This window comes from Jatropha curcas, unplaced genomic scaffold (assembly GCF_041381405.1).
Source record: "Jatropha curcas cultivar XTBG-Jc1 unplaced genomic scaffold, XTBG_Jcur_1.0 HiC_scaffold_126_pilon, whole genome shotgun sequence".
NCBI classification, from domain to species: domain Eukaryota; kingdom Viridiplantae; phylum Streptophyta; class Magnoliopsida; order Malpighiales; family Euphorbiaceae; genus Jatropha; species Jatropha curcas.
The window spans coordinates 149-25,231 of record NW_028322371.1 but is presented as its reverse complement, the minus strand read 5'-3'; the positions used below and the strand labels follow the sequence as shown (position 1 = coordinate 25,231).

At 32.3% G+C, this 25,083-nt stretch overlaps 1 protein-coding gene and 1 pseudogene across 1 annotated transcript; one reads left to right on the top strand and one right to left on the bottom strand.

Annotated features, from left to right (window-relative positions):
• The first annotated feature begins 340 nt into the window (after positions 1 to 340).
• LOC149492077 (uncharacterized protein At5g08430-like) lies at positions 341 to 16,117 on the top strand (annotated as a pseudogene).
• A 2,627-nt stretch (positions 16,118 to 18,744) lies between these two features.
• LOC149492076 (protein PSK SIMULATOR 1-like) lies at positions 18,745 to 24,732 on the bottom strand (the record flags this gene model as incomplete). The annotated part of the gene is given in 8 exon segments (XM_089716889.1): positions 18,745 to 19,006; positions 19,009 to 19,457; positions 19,595 to 19,639; positions 19,747 to 19,823; positions 20,041 to 20,157; positions 22,787 to 22,890; positions 24,270 to 24,339; positions 24,635 to 24,732. Coding segments are annotated over 8 exon segments (1,025 nt in total), but the record flags the coding sequence as incomplete, so codon positions are not given.
• Positions 24,733 to 25,083: the final 351 nt, after the last annotated feature.

Here is a 25,083-nt window from a genome sequence, read left to right as displayed (position 1 = left end):
TATTAAGCCAAAAATTATATCTATCTATATAGATATAAATTATTAATTAAAATTAAATATAGTAAATTGAAAGAATTTGGGAACTGAAGTAATATTATTATAGTAAATTTAATTGGATTGTAATATTAAATGAATTTGAATTGGAATGACTACAAAATAGGGAAATTTGTTAATGAGTCTGGATCCTTTTCGCAAATATCCGCTGTTTGCCCATTCTACCCTCAAAAGTTAATACTAATAAACTGAAATAGCGTTGCATTGCAGATAGGGCTATTTTTGGAATCCGAAGTTTCAGATGGCCTAGGAAAGGGAAGAAAAAGGAAACGTTCATCCACCAAGAATGTCTAATGTCTTGTAATATAAATAAACCTAAGCGCAGCGCCAGCAGTCAGCAGTCAGCAGTGTCCGATTCCACTTGGATTTTTTGCATTTTTGCGATGAAGGGGGGCAAGAAGAAAACGACACATTGTTAAAGAAAGAGACTCTGAAGATTGGTGCTTCGTTTGCAAAGACGGCGGAGACCTAATTCTATGCGACAATCCGTCAGTTTTGTTCCTCTTCCAACCCATTACTTTGTTTTGTTTTGGTTTTGCATAATCCTTTTTCTTTGTTCCTCTTTTTTTTTTTTTTTTTTTTTGGAGCATTTTCTTCCTTTGAAGCATAGTTTTGTCTTTTCAGATTTTGTTGCCTTCTGTCATTGTACCTTTGCTATTTATATTACTTATTTTATATTAAATATTATATATGCATGTATTCTTTTTATTATTTCATATTAATTTAATTTCTGTTCTGGCTTCAACCGGTTCGAACCGGTTGAACCTCTGAGCGGTTGGATTAGAATAATTTCTCAACTGTTTGTCTTGTTATTTCTTTTCTTCGCTTTTGATAAATGAATACATATATATATACATCTAATATTTTTAAATTGAAGAATTTATATTTTAATTCTTAGTTAATATCATTTACATTTACTTATTCATCATTTTTTTTGGTGTATAATGGGAAATTATTCATCGTTTTTTAGATTTAGATATTTTATTTATTTATAAATTTATAAATATGCTTGTCAAAATTGCATGATTTTGATAGGACGTATCTTGTCTTTGTCCCACGTGTGTTCTCTTGAAAAGGGAAAAAAAGAAAAATCTGCTGTGCGTGTATGTATGATATTGTTTTCCATTCTTTGTTTATTAGTATTCACTTAATACTAGTATTTATTTTATTTATTATTAAGCATATCAATATCAAATAATAATATAAATATTTTTAATAAAATGGGTTGTCCGCAATTTTTCTTTGCCCAAATGGTGCTGAGATAGCTAAGTTAAATTGGTTGACAATGGTTAACCTTTCAATTGGAATTTATTTGCTGAATCCTAAGACGTGGCATAATAGGTTGGGAATTACAACCTAAAAATTCTATGACATTTATGTGTTCAAATGGTTTAGTGACAGTTTTTTAGTAATGAAGTTTATGGATGCTGCCATTATGGAAACTATATAGAAAGCTTTTCAAATTGCCAATCGGTAAAGCTTGGACAGCTAAGAAGATATTTAGATTGTGCACACAGATGTTCATTGATGATTTTACAAGGATGACTTGGTTTTATATCATCTATACTAAATCTCGAGTTATCTCTTTTTCAAGTAATTGACTTATGTGATATCTGATAATAGAATCGAGTATACTTTCAATAGAATTCAACAAATTCTGTGAAGATTTGTGAATTCAGCAACAGGTAACAATAAACTACATTCTAGGTCAGAATGTTGTCTACAAAAGAAAACAGAAATCTGAAGGTGCATGTTGATAGAGATAGTATGAATTGTTCTTTACTTCGTCAAATGACTTCTAAAAGTTATATGGTGAAACTATAATTAAGACTTGAAGTTGGCAAATGTTTGCACACCAACTGGGGGAGAACTATGCCGACATATTTACACTAGTAGAGAAGCATGACACCATTAAGATACAAGTGCTGATTGCTGCTTAAAAGGGATGGCAAATGTGTCACTGGATGGGAAACCTTTGGATTGCTTGCTTAAAAAAAGCTCTTTGGAGTGACTTGATGGTTTTGAAGGTTTTAGAAGAGGGGATGATGTACAAGCTAAAGAAGGCCCCTCAGTGATTACTTCTTAGAGCATGGCTTTGGGAGGAGAAAGAATGATGCTATTTTTTATATGTAAGAGAAAGTAAAGGTGAGAAGCAACTTATTGTAGCTTTGTATGTAGATGAACTGCTGGTGAAAGGAGACTTTCAATGTTGCTGATATGGTTGTAATTGGAGACGATGAAAAGAAGATTTCTCGCGCAAGAAGGCTATTGGCCTAGGAATTTGAGATTTACAATTAGAAACTAATCTTTAGTGTTACAACTCCAGTTATTCAAGGAATATTTGTATGCACTGTCATAGATCAATAGAATCATTAAAGTCTCATTCATATTATTATGGATAGACTAAACTAATAATAATAATAATACAAATAATAATAATAATGCAAAAAAATAACAATAATATAGTTAGGGAATTCGTAACAGGAGCGGGAGACTCAGTTGATCTAAGTCGACATCAAAGTCTGATTTGTCTTCCACACACTAGACCAAATGTAACCTATTCTATAAAGTTTAGTTAGCCAATACATGCATGATCCTCGCAGTTCTCATCTAGAAGTGGTTTTTGCATTTTAAGATATTTAGAATCTGCACTTGGAAAATATTTAGTTTTCATTAAGCATGGTCACTAAATTGAAACCTTTACTGATGCTGATCGGGCTGGCTCTCCTGATCATAGGAGATTAACCTCTGGTTATTGTACCTTTGTTGGAGGAAACCTAGTTACTTGGAGAAGTAAAAAGCAGAATGTGGTAGCACGTTCAAGTGCTGAAGCTGAATATAGAACCACGCATCAAGGTGCATGTGATATTATGGCTAAAGAAGTTAATGGAAGAACTGCAAATTTCTAAAGGAGAGAATTCATCCCTATTTTTGTGATAACAAAGCTGCTATTAATTTTGCACAAAATCCAATTCAGCATGATCATACGAAGAATGTAGAGATTGACAGGAACTTCATAAAAGAAAAAATTATCCAGGGTCTCTTCAAGCTTACTCATGCGACCACCAATAATCAACTTTGCTAATGTATTTACTAAGGGTTCAATAGCAAACCCTTTTCATAACTTAGTTTGCAAGTTGGGCAAGTGCAACATCTATGCACCAACTTGAGGAGTATTGGCTCGTGTGATTGTATATGATTTAGATTTGATTGTGTTTGATTTAGGTGTTGAATTATGTGTTTTTTTGTTGATTTTTTTCTCTCTTCTCTTTTGTGTATAAATATATGCAAATTTAACTCAGAAAAATAAGAAGAAAATTGATGAAGACTTTAATTCTTCACAAGAGATAGCAATACTGTCCAACATGGAAGATCCAATCATAGTGTGAAATTTCATTTCCTAAGTTGCAGAAAGAACCAAGTGATTCACCTAGTGTATTATATGTTTGAAGACGTAATTGCAGATTCCTATGGCAAGATTGAGATTTTAAGGAAATGGTTGGAGTATCACAGAAAATTCTCAAGGAGTGTTGGAGATTGAGAATATATTTGGATACTCTAGTTATTATGTACGTTCTTGTTGGCAAGTCTACTAGTGGGGTTAGGTAGAAGGTAAGTTTATTTTTTGAGTGTCCAAGTAACCTAAGTATGGATTCTTCATGGATGTCATCTAGTTTTTATATTATTTATCTTGTAAAATAGAGCGCTATATATATATATATATATATATATATATCTCCTATTTGAGGTTGAATTTCAGAACCTGTGTGTGTTCTGGAGTTTGTTCTCTGCCCTATCTTTTCAACAATATCACTCACTACTTGTCTGATTCTGCTGCATATTAACCATGGTGAAACCAATATTTAGAACTTCGTCTCTCTTGTCCCCTGTTTCATTTAGGTTATAATGTGAAATTTTATGAAAAGAAATATGCATCTGCATCAATAAGTAAAAAGAAAAACAAGATTTTTTCTTGTGAAAAAATAATGCTATTAATGTTCATGTGTTGATTTAATTTGCATAATATTTGTGAGTTTTACATATATGTGTTTGCTGAAAATTTGAAAAGGATGGTTTTGTTAAATTCTTGTGTTTATTTGCAAATGCATATGTTTGCGCGCCCAGTTGGCATGTGTTTATTGTACTTATCTAGAATTTTATATATGATAATATAGTGTTGCCCACACAGACAAATTCTATGGATTCAGCACTACATGTCTCAACATAAAATGCTGTCTACATTACACTAGTAACTTTGTCTCCTCTCTTCAGTGATTGTTTGAAGGTTTATCATCCAAGGTGTGTGGGAAAAGATGATTCATTTACAGAGACTGGAGAACGCTGGACTTGTGGTAAGACACTCATATTACTCATTGAATTAATATGACATGACATTTTGACGATTGTATTCCATTCATTGTTAAGCATGTAACAAGGATAAGTTTGGCTTTGGCATGTGTGCAGGTAATGGCAAAGCCATGTTACTATCGTAGGCTCTGTTTGTTTTGTGGAAAATGTTTTCCCATTTCTTCTAGTTTTGATTGTCTATGTGGAAAAAGAGAAGTTATACTTTAGATTTTTACAAACCATAAAATAGATTAAAAAACTCCACAAGATAATCATCTTGGTCCATTGTCACTAATCCATCAACCACTTCAATATTGGCAATGCTTACCTGATTTTTTGCTTGTTTTCTCTAATTGTCTCTTTATTAAAATCAATGGAAAAATATATGGTTGTTATAGGTTTGAACTGTTCTCATAATCTTGTTCATTGGGGGAAAATAAATTTTTCCAGACATTATTCCAAATGCCAAAAAAAATAATATTTTGCATATTTTAATTGTTACAAATAAAGACTGTAAAATAATTTGTTTTCTCAAATAGAGGACATAATTCCATAGGAAGTCATTTTCAGTGAAAGAATGGAGCCTTAATTTATTTTCTTGTTCCTCAGCTACTTTTCATGGTTGAATATTATAGGAAATCTTTTTGCAACTAATTTTTATAGGAGAATATTTTCAGCAAACTTATGTGCCATTGTCCTTATAATTGATATACTTAATTAATTTCAGATCGGCATTCTTGTCTAATATGCCATAAATCCCCAAAGTTCTATTGCTACTGCTGTCCTAATGCTGTATGTGGACATTGCACCGGTGCTGCTGAGTTTGCACCTGTTAGAGGGAAGAAAGGACTATGTACCGAGTGTTTAGAGCTTGTGTTGTTTGTAGAAGAAAAAGAAGATTTGAATGCTGATGGGGTATGTAAGTTATCCTGTAAGTGCTATAGACATATCTGAATTCTTGAAGGCTTCATATTTTTAAATTAGCAAAATGGAGTTGCTTGTTGAATACTGCTTTTCTCAGGCTACATGTTGCCTTTCAGAAATGCCAAACGTAGTACTTGTATATAACTAGTAGCAGCTGATGGCTTATGTTTGGGTAATCTGTAGAGAATATGGTTTTTGTCAATGCCAATAAATGATGATAAAGAAACAGAAAGAATTATATATTAAGATTGAACAACTCAGCTTTTCGTTCTGTCAGTGGAGCATTTATGTTATTCAGATCTAAAAGATTGTGAAACACAAACATGATTCATTGAACTTCAGCAATACATAGATGTTTAGTTAATGAGAGAGAGAGAGAGAGAGAGAGAGAGAGAGAGAGAAGGAAATGGATTTCTTATCTTGTAGCATATACTACTTCCAAATTCAATTATACATATTATAGCAATATTGTTGGGTTGCACTGTAAATTGATCTTCTGATCTTTTGGAGGGAAAGCAATGTATTATGGCCAGTAACATACATTTCTCATCTCTGCTCTTCTACCATCTTTGTTTTCAAGTATATTATTACTCACAACTTTTCTAAAACTTTGTTGAAAAGCAATTATTCTAGATACCATTAAATTGTTTAAAAATTAGTTTTATAAGCTTTAGTTATCCTTGTGATATTTTTCAATACTTGATGAAATTTTCTCACTAGGATAAATAGCTTGAGGCTTTGTCATCTATTAGTAACATATAACCAGTAATTTACTTTTGCTAAATTATTATTGACAAAGTTCAGACCAGCTAACAAAAAGGCAAAAGAGGAAATTTATGATAAGTGGCTAGTCTAATTCTAAATCTAAAGCTGAATAAAATTCAAATAGGGACATCAGATTTTGAACTAAGAGTTCTAGAATATTGATATACTCTCTTCTTTTTCTTGATGAAGTTTCTTTTTCTTTGCTTGGTGATTGTTTCTTTTTCACTGAAGAATTGTTAATTTGCAGGGCAAGATAGATTTAAGAGACCGAAACACATATGAATGCCTGTTCTTGGAATATTGGGACATCATAAAAGAAGATGAAGGTTTGAGTTTGGATGATGTCTATTCCGCAGATGCCAGGTTGAAGAAGGGTCAATCTTCCAAGTACAGCTTCAAATCAAATACATTTGGCAAAGGCAAAAAAGACATAGTACTGATAAACTCTGATAGCGATCTGGGTGATGCTGAAGAATTTGGAACAACTGGAAAAGGGAAGGGGTCCAAGGCATTGGAATTATGGGGTGGGGATCAGAGCCTCTTATTGAGTTTCTTAGATATCTTGGTAAAGATACAACAAAAGAGTTATCACAGTATGATGTTCATTCAATCATCTGTGAATACATTAAAGAAAAAGGACTTTTAGATCCAAGTAAAAGGAAGAGGATCCTTTGTGATGACAAGCTTTATTCAGTTTTTAGGAGGAAATCTATGAACAAGAATAAATTATATAATCTTCTGGAAGTCCACTTTGTTGAGAACTTAGTTTCATCAGATGAGGATGAAAAATGGGATGAAGTTGAAAGCTTTTCCCGTGAAAAGAATGAAAAAACCTTGCAAATTCACAAGAAACAGAGAACTGAGAGCTCTGGTAAAAAATTTAAAGAGATGGAAGCAGATCCAAGGGTCCAAGAAAGCTGTTTTGCATCTATTATTTCTGATAATATCAAACTTGTCTACCTAAGAAGGAGCTTAGTGGAGGAGCTGTTAAAGGATCCTGAAAGCTTTGGGAGCAAGGTAGTGGGAAGTTTTGTGAGAGTAAAGAATGATCCAAGAGACTGCATGCAGAGAAATTCTCACCAGCTTTTGCAAGTAACAGGTAATTTAGCTGTAATTAGGCATTCCTGTCTACTAGAGCATTTAATTATCACTATAAGACTTGGGTGGTGGCTTATATTTTTCTTTGAATTGTTTGGATTCATTCTATTGTTATATTTGCTTCTCAGGAATAAAGCACACCTCAAAAACTGATAAAACCAATAGTGAAATTGTTCTAAGACTTTCCACTATTCCAAAAGATGTTCAAGTTTCCATGCTATCAGATTTTGACTTTTCCGAGGTAATTAAACTCTTCCTGCTCTAAGGATGACAAACTCATTGTTATCAGATGCTCCATGATGCATTACAATAACACTAAACTTTCTTTTAGCTGGAATGCTTGTTAAATGCTGTCTTATGCTTATGCACCAAGCAGTACTATAAGTTGACTTGTACGCTGTTTAACAGTTAAGATGATGTGTTAACCTTTGCAGGTGCTTTTTTTTTTTTTTTTTTTTTTCCAGCACCTCTTACATGGTATTTCTTTTGTCTTTTGGCGGATGAAAAGTGTGAGCTGCTGGGATTTGAGCCCAGGTCTCTACATCCATAATGCAGAATTCTAACAACTAAACTACAGCCACCCTATCACGCAGTCTGTAACATGTTGAGGCTTCCAATAAGACTCGCTGTTTGCTGGATTTCAGTATTGCAATGTCAAGTCACATGGCTGGTGCTATAAATCCTTTTGAAGCCAAAAATAAAAAAATAAAAAATAAAAAAAATGTAAAAACTGTAACAGCTGTAATGGTTGTGCATCGTCCAAGAAAAATAACAATTGAAAACACTTTGCTAAATTGATGGTCTATATTTCTGTTTTGGTCATTAGTAGCCTAATTAACATGATATCTGAGTAATTACAGGGAAAGTATATGTATTCCGACTGAATCACCACTTAATCCTAGATCAATCTTGCAACAGAGTAAAAAATTACTGGGAATTGCTGTTATTGCATATGAAAAATGTTGACTTCCTGCTAACATCATGCTTATGTCAGCAACTAGCTACAATACTTGGGCTACAATTAGGTTTTAACATTTTTTAGAATTTATGGATTTGATGGAAGGATTCATTTTCAGAAAATGTTGTCCTGATTTGTAATTGTAAGTAAATCTATAGACTTGTAATATGTCCTTCAGTATTTTATGAAGCTAATTTGCAAACTGAGTTATCTTAAACATGGTTTTAACAAATTCATTTCTCAATAGTTACCCGATTTTACCATGCTCAGTCCTATAACAAATCAAGTGATCATGTCAATGCTAATGCAACCTGTCATTTGCACTCATCATTTTTAAATCATATTCTACAACCCTTATGTGTTGAAAATTTCTTTCTTATTACGTTTCAACTTTTCTGTTAGTCTGTTTTTAGTTATTAGATGTTGCTTAAGTTTCATTTCGTAGCGTGAATTGAGTCCATCCATAAGTCCTTTTTATTTTATTTTATTTTTTTAAAATCCCGTGCTATTATTTGCAGGAAGAGATTGATGATTTGAGACAAATAGTGGAAATGGGCTTACTCAAAAAGCCTACTGCTGTAAGTATCTGTGAATTAATAATTGATTTATATAGATTGAGAGGACAAGTAGACAGTCAAATTCAAGATATATACACAACTTCGTTTGCAAAACGTTGATTAATTTTAAGCATCGATTCTATCACCAAGCATTGCTATTTTTATCTAATGCTTGAGGATTGATCTAAGTCAATTCTACTGAAAACTGAAAGCTAAAATTGAACTCAAACTCAATTGAGTTATATTTTCACACATGGAGCTTGATGGTATGCTTGAGATGCTTGAATTTGAATTTTTGACTCCTTGTTATGGGAAACCCTAAATTATTTGGTTTAAACTTGAGTAAACTTTTTGTTAACTCAAGCTCTAAGTCAAATGATTTCTTTTCAAGTAGCTTAAATTATACATGTAATATGTCATTATTTAAACAATACCTTCAAATTGAATACTGGAGAAAAGCAAACCTATGAAAGAGGGAAAAGAAAAGAATCAGAATTGGCTTTGATATTATCTAGTTTTATCTCTTTCTTTTGGTTGTTGGCAAAGAATTTTGAAATAGTTTTCATGGAGGCCTTAGTACTTCATGTCAGGGGAATAACTCTTTTAGTCAAATAGAAAAGTTATAAGATATAGTCTAGCCCAAAGAATATTTTTTCAATCAATCCAATGCCTACTATACAAGCTTTTCTTGCTTCCTAACTAGAGAAAAAAGTTTAATTGGATAGAAGAGGATGGTTACATGGAGTATGATATGTAAGTATAACTACTTTCATCATGTACCAACTTTTGTACCCTTTTATTTACCAATATGAATAAAGATTTGGTTTACTCCATAAAATAACATGAACATTTTTGTTTGATAGATGGAGCTTGAACAGAAGGCTAAATGTTTGCATGAGCATATAACCAAAGATGTAAGTGTCATTTACTTATGCTAGCTTTGTTTGAAAATGTTAATTGTTTTCTGTAGTGTTTTTTTTCACTTCTTTAAGACAGCAGAACATAGTTATTGCAACTAGCCTAGACATCAACCTAGCGTAGGACTGGTCATTGATCCAACTGAAGGATAATACAACAACAACCAAGCCTTAGTTTCAAACTAGTTGGGTTTGAATCTTTTATTTCAAGTATACGCTTTGATCAAATTAATATCAATGCGAAGCAAAGTATAGGTTGGAAAATTTTTGAAATATTTTTTGTACAAAAAAAAAAATATTTTTTTGAAGGGGAATTTTAAAATCATTTGATATGTTAATAAATAGGACAAAGGTAAAATCGGTAACATTAACTAACTAGGGTTTGCTACACAAATCATTTTTACCTCCATTCTGTTCTGTTTATAGCTACATCCTAATATCCAAAGACTAGCAAAGTGGAAAGGATTGTTTACATGGTAAAAAGATCTCATTATTGCTTTTGGTTCCTTTGGAGCCACAAGTCATGGTTTCTTTGTATTTGCCTCCGTTGGTAATGGCAGCCCTAGCAGCCTTATGGTAATAAATATATCAAGACATGAAATGGTAGAAGAGATGAATGGGCCCATAATTTTTTTTTTTTGTTACAAAATTGAAACCGAGGACCTATAAAGTGAACTAACAATAATTTGAAGAACAATGAGTGAAATTAATCATTTTTAAAGGTTAAAAATTTAGATAATAAGGGGAGCTCTTTTAAGAACAATGTTAGAGATGCAATTACGGCAGGTTGCAGTTTAGTCTTCCCATGTAGTAGCTTTCCATTTTATTTTTGGTAGGAGATCAACTATTTAGTAGTCTTCTTAGTTAGTAGTTTCCTATTTCTCTTTTTGGTAGGAGATCTCCTATTTAATAAATTTCCTATTGAGTTGTCTTTCTATTTACTAGTCTTACCATTTAGTAGTTTCCTATTTTATTTATAGTAGGAGATCTCATTCTAGTAGAATTATTTTAATAAGTACTTGTACTCCTCTATAAATTGGAGGCTTTAATCATGAAATAAATAAGCAAAATTATTTTCAACTAAATTGAGATCTAGACTCTCTAATGAGTCTAAGTTTAGAGCTCCTTTTTAATGATCTTGCAATTTTTAGCAACAATAGGTCGAGGAAAGATTCGTGGTAAAACAAAAGTTTACCTTTTGAATCATATTTTATATTAACAGGCTTGTGACGAGATCCTGGTTGAGTGAACATAACAACTTGATATCAGAGCCAAACGTCATAGGAGATTCAACCAGTGAGATCAAAGCTCTTTTACAAGAACTATAGGCACATAATGAAGCTCGAATGCTCCAAGTGAATCTCGACATGAAACCCCGCTGTAGAATCTAACTCGGCAAGTGCAGGAACTTCTTAGCGGATCAACCAGAAATTGAAATAAGGGAATCGAGGTGACAAGTAGCAAGTCAACTCTACAAAACAAAAATGGTGGAGTTGCGGAAGGGTTCGAGGCGTGTGCTGCTACTGTGACAATTCCGCAATACACCAAATTGGATTTCCCTACATATAATCGGTTTGATGATGCATTAAGCTGGCTTCACTGGTGTGAACAATTTTTTCTTAATCAAAAAATGCAAGAGGTTGATAAGGTGGGCTAGCAGAATTCCATATGGTTGGGGAAGCACAACTATGGTATTATAGATTGGAGCAAGAAGAACATGGAATCTCGTGGGATGTTTTCAAACACTATTGCAATCTTTGTGTTGGTCCACCCATGAAGGGTAATCCTTTAGGTGAATTAGTCAATTTAAAACAAACAAGTTTTGTGGAGTACCAAAGGCAATTCCTGGTGCTCTTAGCAAGGGCTACAACAGTCAAGGATGACCAACAAGTCAATCTTTTTACGCCAGATTATCGGAAACCATAAGGTCGGATATCGAAATGCATAATCCACCTAATTTGGTTATTGCGATGAACTGGCGAGAGCTTTTGAAAGGAAACAACAATTGGAGCAAGTTGGAAATACAAGAATGGGTGCTTCATATTTGCAAGCCAAAGATTCTCACCTTCAATAGCTCATTCTACCAATAACATTGGAGAAGCATTGACAACAAGGACAACATTGGTAGTGTTTCCACTCCTTTTGTGAAGCGACTAAACCGGGTCGAAATGGCTGAAAGACGGACCAAAGTGTTGTGCTATATTTGTGACGAACCATATTCAATTGGTCATTAGTGTAAAAAATTATTTTGGATAGAAATATTAGATTTGGATGCAGATTCCCACGCATTTATGGGCCAGCAACATACTCAACTTGGGAGCAGTTCTCAAGCTTGAGGACCAGCTCTTCCTCCGGGAGGGGAGTAACGTTAGAGATGCAATTACGGCAAGTTGCAGTTTAGTCTTCCTATTTAGGAGTTCCCATTTTACTTTTGGTGGGAGATCAACTATTTAGTTGTCTTCTTAGTTAGTAGTTTCATATTTCTCTTTTTGGTAGGAGATTTCCTATTTAATAATTTTCCTATTTAGTTGTCTTTCTATTTATTAGTCTTGCCATTTACTAGTTTCCTATTTTATTTATGGTAGAAGATCTTATTCTAGTAGAATTACTTTAGTAAGTACTTGTACTCTATAAATTTGAGGCTTTAATCATGAAATGAAATAAGCAGAATTATTTTCAACTAAATTGAGATATAGATCTCTCTATCGAGTCTAAGGCTAGAGCCCCCTTTTAATGAGCTTGCAATTGTTAGCAACAATACGTCGAGGAAAGAATCGTGGTAAAACAAAAGTTTGACCTTTTGAATCAGATTTTATTGTTAGCAGGCCAGTGACAAGATCCTGGTTGCGTGAACATAACAACCAACATATACTTCTCTTAGTAAAGCAACTCATTCAATTTGTCCCCTGTAAGCACCAACTTCAGCTTGTAATCTTTGAATCCACATAGTGCTCTTTATCTAGTACGAACAATGATGAGCTTCCTTAAATTCAAATCTTCAAGCAATCCTTCAAATGACAATGAAGACATTGCTCAAATTTGTTTTAAGCATTTCTTTTTTTTTTTTTTTGGTTCATTTTAACATGGGAAAACTGAAGAGGGGAAGTCTCTGTTATCACAAAATAAGCAGCAATTTAAAGAAAAGACCAGCGCAAAATCTTGTTCAAATTCACTTCGATACCAGTTTACGTAGAATCTAGAAAGAAATTGGTATTTAAATGGTTGTTACCAGTACCCATGTAGTAGGAGAAACAACAGAAAGACTAAACATAGAGAAGAAAAATTAGGCACTAAGCCTTTCAAATTAATTTCTTATTATTCCATCATCAAAATTTTGAAAAATAACAGGTTATTTAGGTATTTATAGATTCTAGAGATCTAGTTAATACTACTCCTAACTAAGAAATTAACAAAGAAAGTATTAAACTCCCAAAAGAAAATATAAGAAAGCAAGATATTTGACATACTAAGTTTTGAAGGTAGGAGAAGCTTGAGGGCGCAGTATTAGTGTGGCTAGTGACCATGGATCTAATAGTTTAGCAACATTGTAACAATTTGCAACAGTGAGATGACACTGCGAAAAGGTTGTTCTTTTCTGTTATTTTTTAATTTTCCACTGTAGCGGGCTGGTTTCTTTTTTCCAATAGGCTTACCTTTTTTTTTTTTTTTTTTTTTTAAGTGGCAGTGGGATAAGTTTTCTTTTCCTTTGGTTGGGAAATGAAAGATGGCATTAAATGTAAATTAGACATATAAAACATATAAAAGTCCTAGCCTTGTTCAGCAAGTTACTCGGTCTTTTTCTTTTGTATTTTTTTGAATATCTATTATCTGTTTAAAATTTATTTGTCTGCTAGCTAGTGCTTTAATGCATCAATATGTTGGTATCAGAGATTTGCATATTGGGAGTGAGGGCCCAGCCATGAGAGTGAGTTTTTTGCATTGTTTTCGAATGTGAATAGTGTGAAAAAAACTTATTTTCCAAATATTATGACTTTGTTGAGGAAAACTTTATGATTGGTCCCCATATAAAGAGCAGTGTCTCAATGCACAAGGCTTTCCATGTTGCACTATTTACTTATTTGTTTTTTTCAGCCTTAAGATATCGTTTTCAGCTGTTGTTGCATTGGTAGACAAGCTATTATATTACTTTTCTTCTCTCTTTCCCTTTTCATTATTTGGAAGATTTTGTTGCAGTGGATTGAGAAAGAACTGGTCAGATTACAGAAGCGCATTGATTTTGCTAACGAAAAGGGATGGAGGAGAGAATATCCTTTCATGGTGTAAGTAGCATGTGGTTAATTCTAGAAACATTTGCATAATATGCTCACAAATTCTCTTCAACCTATGAAAATCAAAAGGGCTTAGCTAATAGGCACATATATCCCAACTTTGAGAGTTTTTTGTTGTTGTACCATATTTTTATTTTTTTGACAATTCTACTCTAATTGAAAATTTAGTTGCAACTATAACTTACATACAAGTTATTTTTTAAAAAAAAGTAGTATAATACTTCAATAATATTTTGTTATTAATTCAAATTAAAAATAATTTTTAACCTCCTTTCTCCTTTTTTTTTTTTTTTAAAAAAAAAAAATGTTTAGCTAATAGGCTTAGTTGTTGGTATTATTTCCTTTTTTTTAATAATTAAGAATGGTTATCCAAAAACAAAAGATTAGATACAATTGCAAAAGGCACCAAAGTTTGGGTATAATTGTCTATCAGGCCAAGCAAAAGAGAAACAAGGCAAAGAATGAAAATTACATCAATCCCCTAGAGATTATGCACTCATTGATTTTGAAAGGAATTGACCCATTGGAACTCAATTGCTTTACTCTCTTACCCTTCTATTACTTTGTAAGTAAATCATTTATAGAAAAGGGTGACAAGCTAAATAATGCATTAATAATCTTTGGGCAGTCACCTTGCAGAAATATAAATTTAAACATTTGAGAGATTTAGCATTTCATTTTATCTTGAAAAGCTGTTCCAATTTCACACGAAATTGACATTTGTATCATCTATACCTCAATTAGTAACTTTGGTAGCAATTACACCCTGAAAGCAAATTAGGGTTAAAGTTTATAATTAAAAATAATAAATGGTGGCCCTTCTGCCAAAATTTTCCATTTTTGCCCTCTTCTCCTTGAAACTCTCTTTCCTGTTCTCAATTTGAAAAACTAGTAGAAGTAGAATCATCAAAGCTAACAAGTTGTGGGAATATGTCAAAAATATATTTGCACACCAAGATACTCTTAAGAATATTGCAAAAGAAGCACCAAAACACAAAGTGAATTAATCAAAAAGAAAAAAAAAAAATTGTAAACAAAAGATTTGAATTGAAAATAAACTTGAAAACTAATTGAGAGAGATTTCACAGTTAATTAATCAGCGAGAAAAAAACAGTACTGTAATCATGAGGTTTTAATTAATCAAAAAGAAAACCAATTGAAAACCACAATATCGAAGAAAAAATAGTTGCTGAAATCTGCTTGAATAAGAAGGATTGTTTGTATGTTTATTGATCTTCATTTTTCTGTTTTTCTTTTTCTGCAAAGAATGAAAAAAGAAATTCTAAGTTGCTTTGATGATTAAATTGAAAACTAATATACAAAAGATTATTTAATTTAAGTCGAAAAAATATTACCAGAGAACTGAATTAGGAAGTCAACATGAGAGAATTAAATACTACAAAAACCTATTAAGAAAAACATGGAGATTTCAAAATGAAATCAAAACTAATGGAAGAGGAATTGAGAATTTAAGGAGAAAACAACCAATGGGCTTGGTAACTTTCCATAGTTTTCTAGAGTTAAAAAACTTAGGTTAGTCATTTGGCTGAACCACTTGTATCCCGACTCATCGACCCATCTATTATGGTCTTGAATGTCTTCCTTTAGCCAAAACCTTGTCTGTGTTAATCATCAAATATTGTCGTTAGTCTGCTCATTCATGCACTTCCTGATCCAATCTATCAATTATAAATCAAGCATGTGAAGAAATCACTATAATATATATATATTCTTCATAAATAATTCATTGGCATACACGGTTGTATCTTTACGTGGTGATTCATTCATTTCAATGAATAGTTGTGAACCTTGACCTGTTTGCATTAAACGTTGCATGAATATTTAGAACAACTAGAACTGCTCAAGAAACGTCTGAGCAGGAAAGATTAATGAAACAGCCGCCAAAGGTGATTGCAGAGCTTATCCAGCTAAGAACTGTTTCTGTAGATTTGTCAGGTCATTCTCCAAAAGAAGACGATTGATCATCAGTGATCCTTGTGGGGACACATAAACAAGCTCTCAAAATCTTAAAATGAGAGAACTTTTTGTAGTACAAAATGGGGAATGCTGTGCTTATCCGGCTGAAAAACTGTTTCTGCAGACTTTGATCATTCTCCAAAAGAAGATGATTGATATCGGTTGATCCTTTTTGGGGACTCTTAAATCTCGAGTGCTTGGAATCTTTAAGATGATGGAACTTTTGGTAGTGACAAATGGGTGAAGATTGGGAATCCAACTGCTTAAGTTCTTACTGCATTTTTAACCTTTAGTGTAAACGTATGCAAGAGGTTTTCTTTTGCACATGTTTGGAAGAAATTTTATTTTTATGTCAAAAATAGCGGTTATTCCCAAGTTTGACTAGCACAGTTACAACAGAGAAATGTTGATACCATTCTCCTCCTATTAGATAGAAATAGGAGGGTGATGTTTCTATCTGGAGGATCAATTAGTATCTGAACTTTGTACATTTACCCTCTCAGTTTCTCAAACTTTATTTTTTATTAATTTAATTACAAGTGTCTAAACTAATAAAATCATTTTATAATTTGGTGTATTTGGCCAGAATTTCTTACTGACATCAAAATGAACTATTTTATATCATTTTTTCTTTCACTCTATTCACTTGTGATTGTACATTTCTCTCTTCTTTGCATTTTTTCTTATTTTTATTTATTTGATTCTGGAAAAAAAGTTTATTTAACTTTTTTAGATTTATTTTTAAAATAAGTGAAAAGACTGAAAGTTACAAAATTTTAAGAAATAAATGACTATTTAGATTTATTGAGTAAAATTGTCTATTTAATTTTCAGCAAAAAAATCTAATCAAATAACTTGATTGAAAAGAATTTTGCTTATCACTCGGTTGATAAAAAATAAAATAAAAAATTATTTTTAAGGAAATTTTTTCATATGATTGATTGCACTGATTTTCTGACATAGCTCCAAAACCATTTTACTAAGGAATATATTATATGTTAATAATTCTTGGTTTGATATTTGGTTACATATTGTATCGGATAATAATGCAAATTAAAGGAATTGCATGTTTATCATTTGTCTTGCATTACATGCATATTCACACAATTGAAATTAATATGATTATAAATGAGAATTTTACAAATTCAATGCTTTTATAGTTTGGTATGATCCATAGGTTCATCCTAGATCAACAGTGACACGAAAAATTATGAATCCTCTTATAGACATTTGATGAACCAAAACATAATTCAATGTAATGAATTGATTATTAGGTCATCTCCAAGCAAGTTCAAGTTGAATCTTTTACATTTCTAGAACATATACAAAGAGATAGTTATAGGCCAACTCATCAACCATATGGACAATTTAGATATTTTATGGTTTTGATAAATGTATCTACAAGATGATCATAACATGTTATTGACTCAAATTTTGGCATTTACGAGATTGTTTGCTCAAATAATTCGATTAAGAGCATATTTTTCAGATTATGCCTTTAATAATTATTGCATGTCAAGTGGAATAGTCGTTGAGCATCCTGTTACTCATGTTTCACAAAGAATGGTATGGTAAGATCATTTATTGCAATTTATTGCGAGGTACCAATTTGAAGACATGCTATTATACATGCAATATCACTTATTTATATTAGGCCAACAAATTATCATAAATTTTCCTCTTAATAATTCTTTTTGGTGTAAAGGTATGTTCCAAATGCTCCACTATAAAGCACAGTGAATACTCAAACGAGGTTAAGAATATATGCCGGATATAAAGTTTCATCTATAATTAAATATTTAAAACTTATAACTATATTTGTCAATTGTCATTTTGATAAATCAGTTTTTCCAATATTGGGGGAGAATACAATGTAGTTAGGAAAAAAAGTTATAATTGTCATATGTAGATTATCAGGTTGTTCAAATTGTAAATACAGAAAATAATTCATTTGCAAAAAGTTAGAAATCAAATTTTCAGATGTATTTACTGATCTAAAAGAGTACTAAATGGTTCTTTTATAGAGAGCAACCAAAAACGCCCATGTGCAGGGGCATTGTTAACATCGGTCCAGACTCAAGCCTAGATCTAGGCCCAATTGTGGACCAGGAGCAGTCAACCAACTTTCAGAAAGGCCTCTTGGGCCTTGACAATAAAAAGCCCGAGTTGAACATATTGCATCCATTTTGTACATATAGCTCAGATTGTGAATATTCTAAAATCTTTACTTAACATGCACTCAAGAAATTTGTATAAACAAGGTAAACGCTATTGTAATAGACATGTTTCTCTTATACATCATATTCGTAAGGTAATTCTCCTCTTAACTTATTAACTCATCAAATATGTGAAAATTCTTATGATCGAGAGGATTCGAACTCAAACCTTCTACTCTTACATTATTAAAAAGATCAATTAGACAATACCTAATTGACATCACCAACAATTATTTTGTTGAACATCGTAAGTCTATATCAATTGCAAAATTCCATTTGTTAATGGTAATGGCTTTATATATAACCAAGTCATCAGTCATGAAAAAGCCCAACCTTCGTGATTATCCAACAATAGAAATATAAGATTAACCAAATGTATGAAATTCATGTGCGACTTGTTTGCACAGCTAAGGGAAGCAAGTTCCTGTCCACATGATCTATTGACACGAACCAAACTTTGAATTGCAGATTTTTACTTTCAAATAGCAAAATAGAAAAAAGATAAAAATTTTAAATTGATGACATCTCTTTTGAAAAACTCAAGGTTTTTACGTAAATAGACTTTAGTAAATAAAATATTGTATGGATATCGTAGCACTCTCTACAAACCAATCTAAGCTATAGAAAGCAGACAGTCAGAGATAAACCAGCAAACAAACAGCATCTATTTTTCTGTAGACAATTGTTTCACAATCAAGCAGATGTATGAAGTAGAACTAACACTACCCTTTGCATTGTGGATCATAAGATCTGGGCCGTTCAAAATGATACTGTGTGGTGCAGTGTGACATTTGATAGTGCAGCAATATTATGTATACATCTCCTTCACACACTGCAATTTATCTAACCACTTCAACTCTGTCAATCACATCCAAAGCTTTCTCCTTGTCAATACCAAACCCACAATTGGTACTACAGAAGGAGGCCATTTAACGATGACGGGGTCCTTGCTTTCATTTTTAGGGAAATAGTTGCTGCTCTTACTAAGTCTATCATGTTTTCTCAACCCTGTCTTCCCAGACTCGAAGTCCTGACTCTTACTAATTCCTCGTGTCCGTTTTTTCTTACTTACAACCTTTAACATTAAGTGGTCTTCAATAGTTAATGAAGGAACATTTGGTGACTCATGCTTTGGTTGCTCATTCAACTTTTCAAGCGGCATGCAAATTGTAGACTTGATAGGCAACTTCTTGCCATCACCACCAGCACCAAAATTGGATTTGTTGATCAGATGGTTCAGCCACAGTACAAGTTCTAGAATATGGGCTTCTGTTGTCTCCTTGTCTGCATGGTGGAGTGTTTCAATCCGAATTATATCACCTGGCCCAGCAGCAGGTTTCCGATTAACCTCAGACCTGTAATGTACAAAACCCATATTTTCTCTCACACCGACATCCTCCCACTTGCCAAAAATTTATTTTTTAATATCTAAACAAAAATGAGATTTTTTCAGAAAATTGGTAGGTAAAATAAAAATATGGAATTTACTTACCCAGTATTTGCCCATTCCCCAACCCAACCAAAACCATGATGTGCTCTGTTTCAAACCAGTTGCAATAAAAAAACAATAAAAATCCTGATTAAGCAGAGACAAAAGCAACAAAATTAAGAATATAGGCAGAGAAAATAATTTATGTTTCTTACTTAGCTGTATTCGTGGACATAGGGACAAGCCACTGCAAAGTCTTTTCCATCTCATCTTTGATTTCTGTAATTGTGAGCTGCAGAAGAAAAAACAACCAAAGTAATAAAAGATGAAATATAGATAGCTGAGACTCATTAAAGAATGCCTTGCATGAAATGAAGGAGGCAATAGCAACTTAAATTCTCTTTTTCTTACTTCTTGGATGGAAATATATTGCTCTTTCAATATGTATACCTATATATATATATATATATATATATATATATAAAGATTTATTATCAAACTATATATACCTCCTCCTTAACCTGAAAAGATTGTATTTTGGAACGTAGAGCAGATTTTATACTGGGTGGCAAGTTCTGGTACAATGAATCCCTTGTATTTGGAAGCATAGAACTTGATCGAGCCGCCTGAGAGAATGGAAGTGTTACATAGTGATTAAGGCAAAAGGCGCACTAATGCTCAAAGGGCTGTTGGGGCCTAAGCAATAGCCTCCGGGCGAAAGCACATCAGAGCAAGGTGAGGCGCAAAAATGGAAAAAGAAAATTATAACACATGTATCAGAAAATTATATTTAAAGATATCAGGAAAAAAAAGAATAAAATCAGAAAAACATGAAAAACACACATAAATCAGGAAAAAGAAAATAGCAACATAACAATTTATATTTTAAGGTATTGGAGATAGAAATGAGTACTAGATGCAGGAGTGGAGGCTGGATTAGGAATGGCAATGAGTTGGGTACCCTTTGAAAATTATCCTACCTGTTTCCATACCCATTTAAATATAAGATACCAAAGCCTATTTAAACACTTGCAATACCCAGCATTACCCATGCCATTCAACATTACCATACATAACCCAAACCCGTATACATACCTGTTTAGTATAAAAAAATGCCATTATTAGGAATAGTACTAGTTATTAAACAAGCTATAATTATAATATTAAGTATAATTAGAAAGGTTATAATTAATACTATTAGAATTAGGTATTATAGTAGGCATAATTATCAAATTATTAGGCATTATACTATGAGATATTTTAATACTATACGTAATTATAATGCTCATAGGAAATACTAATTAATTGAAAAGGCTATAATTATAATAATATCATTAGAATATTAGTCTATTTAAATTATTCAGTATGATTATAATACTATTTACAATTAGAAACTCTATGATTATAATACCATTAGAATACTAGTTATTAATACTAGTGATAATTACTAGTACACTTATTTCTAATAGATCTAATATATGCATACACATGTATATTTATAGGTATAAATATAAATCATATTTTTTTTGACAAAATGAATCATATATTTTTATGTAAATAAAATTCTTATTTTGTGTAAGTCAATATATTTAATTTTTTTCAAAAAAAAAAGTCAATATATAATTAATAACTAATTATTATATTTTGAATTACATGATTAACTACATGAAATTTACCTAAACTATTATATATAAGGAATTAAAAAATTACTTAATTTAGAAATATTATTTTATCACTATGCAAAAATATTTATCTTTCATCTATTATAAATATAAGTAGAATTGAAGTAGCTCAATGGTAAGTTTTTTTCATGTCTCTTAAAAGTCATGGGTATGTTCATTAAAATTAATGGGTTATGTGGTTACAAGCACCCAAGTCCCTAAACCCAAACCCCATATATCATGGGTATGTTCATTAAAATTAATGGGTTATGTGGTTACAAGCACCCAAGTCCCTAAACCCAAACCCCATATATCAATACCAAACCTGTAATACCTGTGGTTGGTTTGGGTTACGTACCTGAAAAAATTCAATCCATTGCTATCCCTAGGCTGGATCGCAAAGCACATTGGTTTTGTATTGCATTCTATTCCTTTTATTTATTTATTTATATAAACTATGCTAATTGGACAGCTTTCTATTGAAAGAAAAACCTAGGTGGCTTGTTTAAGAAAAAGGTGTGCCATTCTTGCGCTAAAGGCGTGTGCTCTATCTAGAGGCTATCGCCCAAGTGAGTTTGCCTGCCTGAAGACAATTGAGGCATAAGCCCTTGAGCTTTAAGTAAGGCACGCCTAATAACAATGTTTCAATAGAATCCTTTGTTCAGAAATGTCAGAGAACGTGTGTATAGAGAGCCTTGCTACGAGCAAAAAATATATAAACATGGCAAGGCAAATTGCAACTGGTGAATCAAAGAACCTTGTGCACCATTAACTCTGCCACTGAAAATCTTTTTATGGTCTCTTGCTGACTCCATGATGAGAGTTCTAAATGGATACAAGCCCTCATACATAATAAAAATTTATCATACCTTGTAGTTAACATGGAGCAAATAGATGACCAGCTAACATAATTTCAAGTAATTGTTTGTAACAAAGAATTATATAATGCAAGAGGTTACTGTACTGGAAACAAAAAATATTTGATTTGGACATTGCATGTTTTCGCTCTCATCTCCAGTTGCAGTGCTTACACCAACACTCCTTGGCCATAGGCTATACCAGAAAATTGATAGATTTAGGGCTTACTATTCTAGCATAATTCTTTATGTCTGGTTAGAGCCAACAATGTTATCTTCATTAAGAGACTTAGGCAGGGGCCATTCTATTGTGAAATAGTAAAGAATATTGGTGGCCAGCCATAACATCCATGTGTTGTTTTTGCCATAGACAAGTGCATTTAAGTTTTGTGAGTTATCTCTTTGTAACTACATCAAAACACTAATTCATCTTTATTCTTTCCATCATAGGAAACATAGGTGATTATTTAAGTTCGAAAACAATAGAACTTGTTTATGCTTGCACGGCAGAAACTTATTGGTGCAAAATAGTTCCTCTCTTTCTCGCAGTTTTTCTTGTCCACCCATATGGATTGCTCTTAAATTGATACAAGAGGAACTTATAAATCCTCTACGTAAATGTCAGATTATGTATCAATACAGCCAACACCATGTACCACAATGCAGGATTATGAAAATGAAATAGGTGAAAATGCAGAATGAGATATAGTAACAGTTAAAAGATAAGGCACACTCACAAGAGAATCAATTTGCATAACTACATTTGCATAATGCAAAGAAAGTCCAGCAGGTCCCAATCTCTGGTGATTGTTCATAGATGCTTTGATTGATACATCACTATCTGCAGGTTATAAATTTAAGTATTAATAGAACTATTTTAGTCAATGAACATCAAGTTGCAAAGAAACACCTTAGAGGTCAAGAACTGAAAGCACGTATTCATAGAAGACCATTCTTCTTCCTTGTAGTTTATTTTTCACTCCACAAGATTTGAACCCCTCCTAAAGTCTCCATGTTTTTTCAGTTCATGAGCCGCTTGGTTCATTTACAGGCGCACCGACGACCATTGTGGTTGACAATGATTGATGTTGGTTTTTTGTGACCAACAATGGTGACTATCAATGATCAGTTATTTGATGGGTGGTGTTTATGTACTTTTCTTTTGTGATAATAAGTTTGCCAAAATTCACAAGTCAGAAGGAACATTTATGGAAGTATATGTTTTAAATAGTGAAAACCAACGACACATTTATGGAAGTATCTTTTCTTAGCAAAATTTTCCTTTCAACATAAGAAAAGGAAAGTAAGGTGAATGCTAATGTTTGCAACAAAAAAATTTGGGAAAAATAGCTTAATGACAAAAAGACCCAAATATCTATGCTAATTTCAAATCTAGCCTAAACTTAAAAAATTAGTTTCAATTGTATCCAACAAGTCAAAGTTAAAGAAAAATATTTTCTTCTTTGTTCAATTCTCACCTCCTTACCGTCTCTCTTTCTCTCTTTCTAAACCTAAATTTAATACAATGTTTATCTTTGTATCAAACATTAAAAATTATTTTTTACGTGATAAAACTTATAAAGTATATTTCTTTTTTATGCATTCATATGAAGGAGAAAGGAGGTAAAAGAATGGGGAAGAGAAAGAATAAAAAAATATTTTTATTTTAATTACTGTTAAAATAATTTTATTTTTGTTCAATTTTGACTCTTTGAATACAACTGAAACTAATTTATATGGAAAACTTTGGGCTTTTTTTTTTTTCTTTTTCACATTAGGCGCCTAGAAATAAATTTCAGTTCACCCCACCTAATGTCAGAAGAATGTAACCCAATTGACTAGAAGTTTTGTTCTATATCATAATATGAAGTCAAGCTACTGTAACGAGGCAACTAAAGCACTACAATCACAATGCATAAGGATTTCAAGATATTATGCAGGTTAATTCACTAAATACAAAATATTAAAGAGTCATCTTTTGTCATAATGTAAAACTTAATTGTATGTTGCCCTGTCAAAGTCTTCCCCACCTTCAGTACTTCTTTATATATAATACGGATTAGAAAATTGTACCTCGTTGTCAACCATCACCCATTTTTCAACCAGACTAAGTCGGATTGACAAGCGTTTCCCTCCCCCGTTCCCCCCCCCCCCCCCCCCCCTTTAAAAAAATGTTTTTACCTTTTCATCCAGGTTTTAAGACCTCAAGCAAATACATACCAACAGTTCCAAAGATGTTGTGAATCTCCAAAAGTAAAAAGTGGACAATATCTACAAGCTTCTCCATCACCTAAAATCCAAACAAACAAGCAGCTTATCTAGAATTCCTGACTATTGATAAATTCATATTTCTTAGAAGTAACTTCACAGGCAACCAATAATATATTCTAAAGTAAGAAAAGCAGTGACAAGTAGCATTGTAGAAGAAACTTACAGCAACAAAAATGCTCACATGCAGAAAGCAAAGGACGTTTTGAAAATTTTTAGAAGGAAGAATCAAAAATTTTGAAAATCAGAAAATGATTTTCATCAATTTGAGGTCCAAAAAAAAAAGAAAAAAGTTAAATACAGTGCTTTGCAGCTACCTCTTCCAAGCTTCTGGACCATAGTGACCTTTTCCTTAAGTTTCGAACTTGCTTTTTCTGGCTTTTGAGTTCTACTCTCAATGATGCAAGGGTATCACCTGCAACGCATAGACCAGCATACACTCACAGTTCAATAATTTATCTGGTTCTTGTCAAGTTCTTCTGAAGTTCTATTAAAGGTTCGGCTGAAATACAAAATTTATGTGATAAATGCCTAAAAATATCCAAGAGAAAAGTAGCAATACTGTTTGTGCCTGTGAAGAATATGCATCATTTGAAAGATCTGAAAAAAAATAATAATAATAAAGGTTCCTCGAGGATAGCAGCCTTTTTAGAAGGCATATCATTGCATTTGCACACTCCACTACTCTTTTTATGAAAAAGGCATTTTCCTAGATGAAGATTGTTAGGAATTGATTATGTAACAAAATATTTGACCAATTGATGAA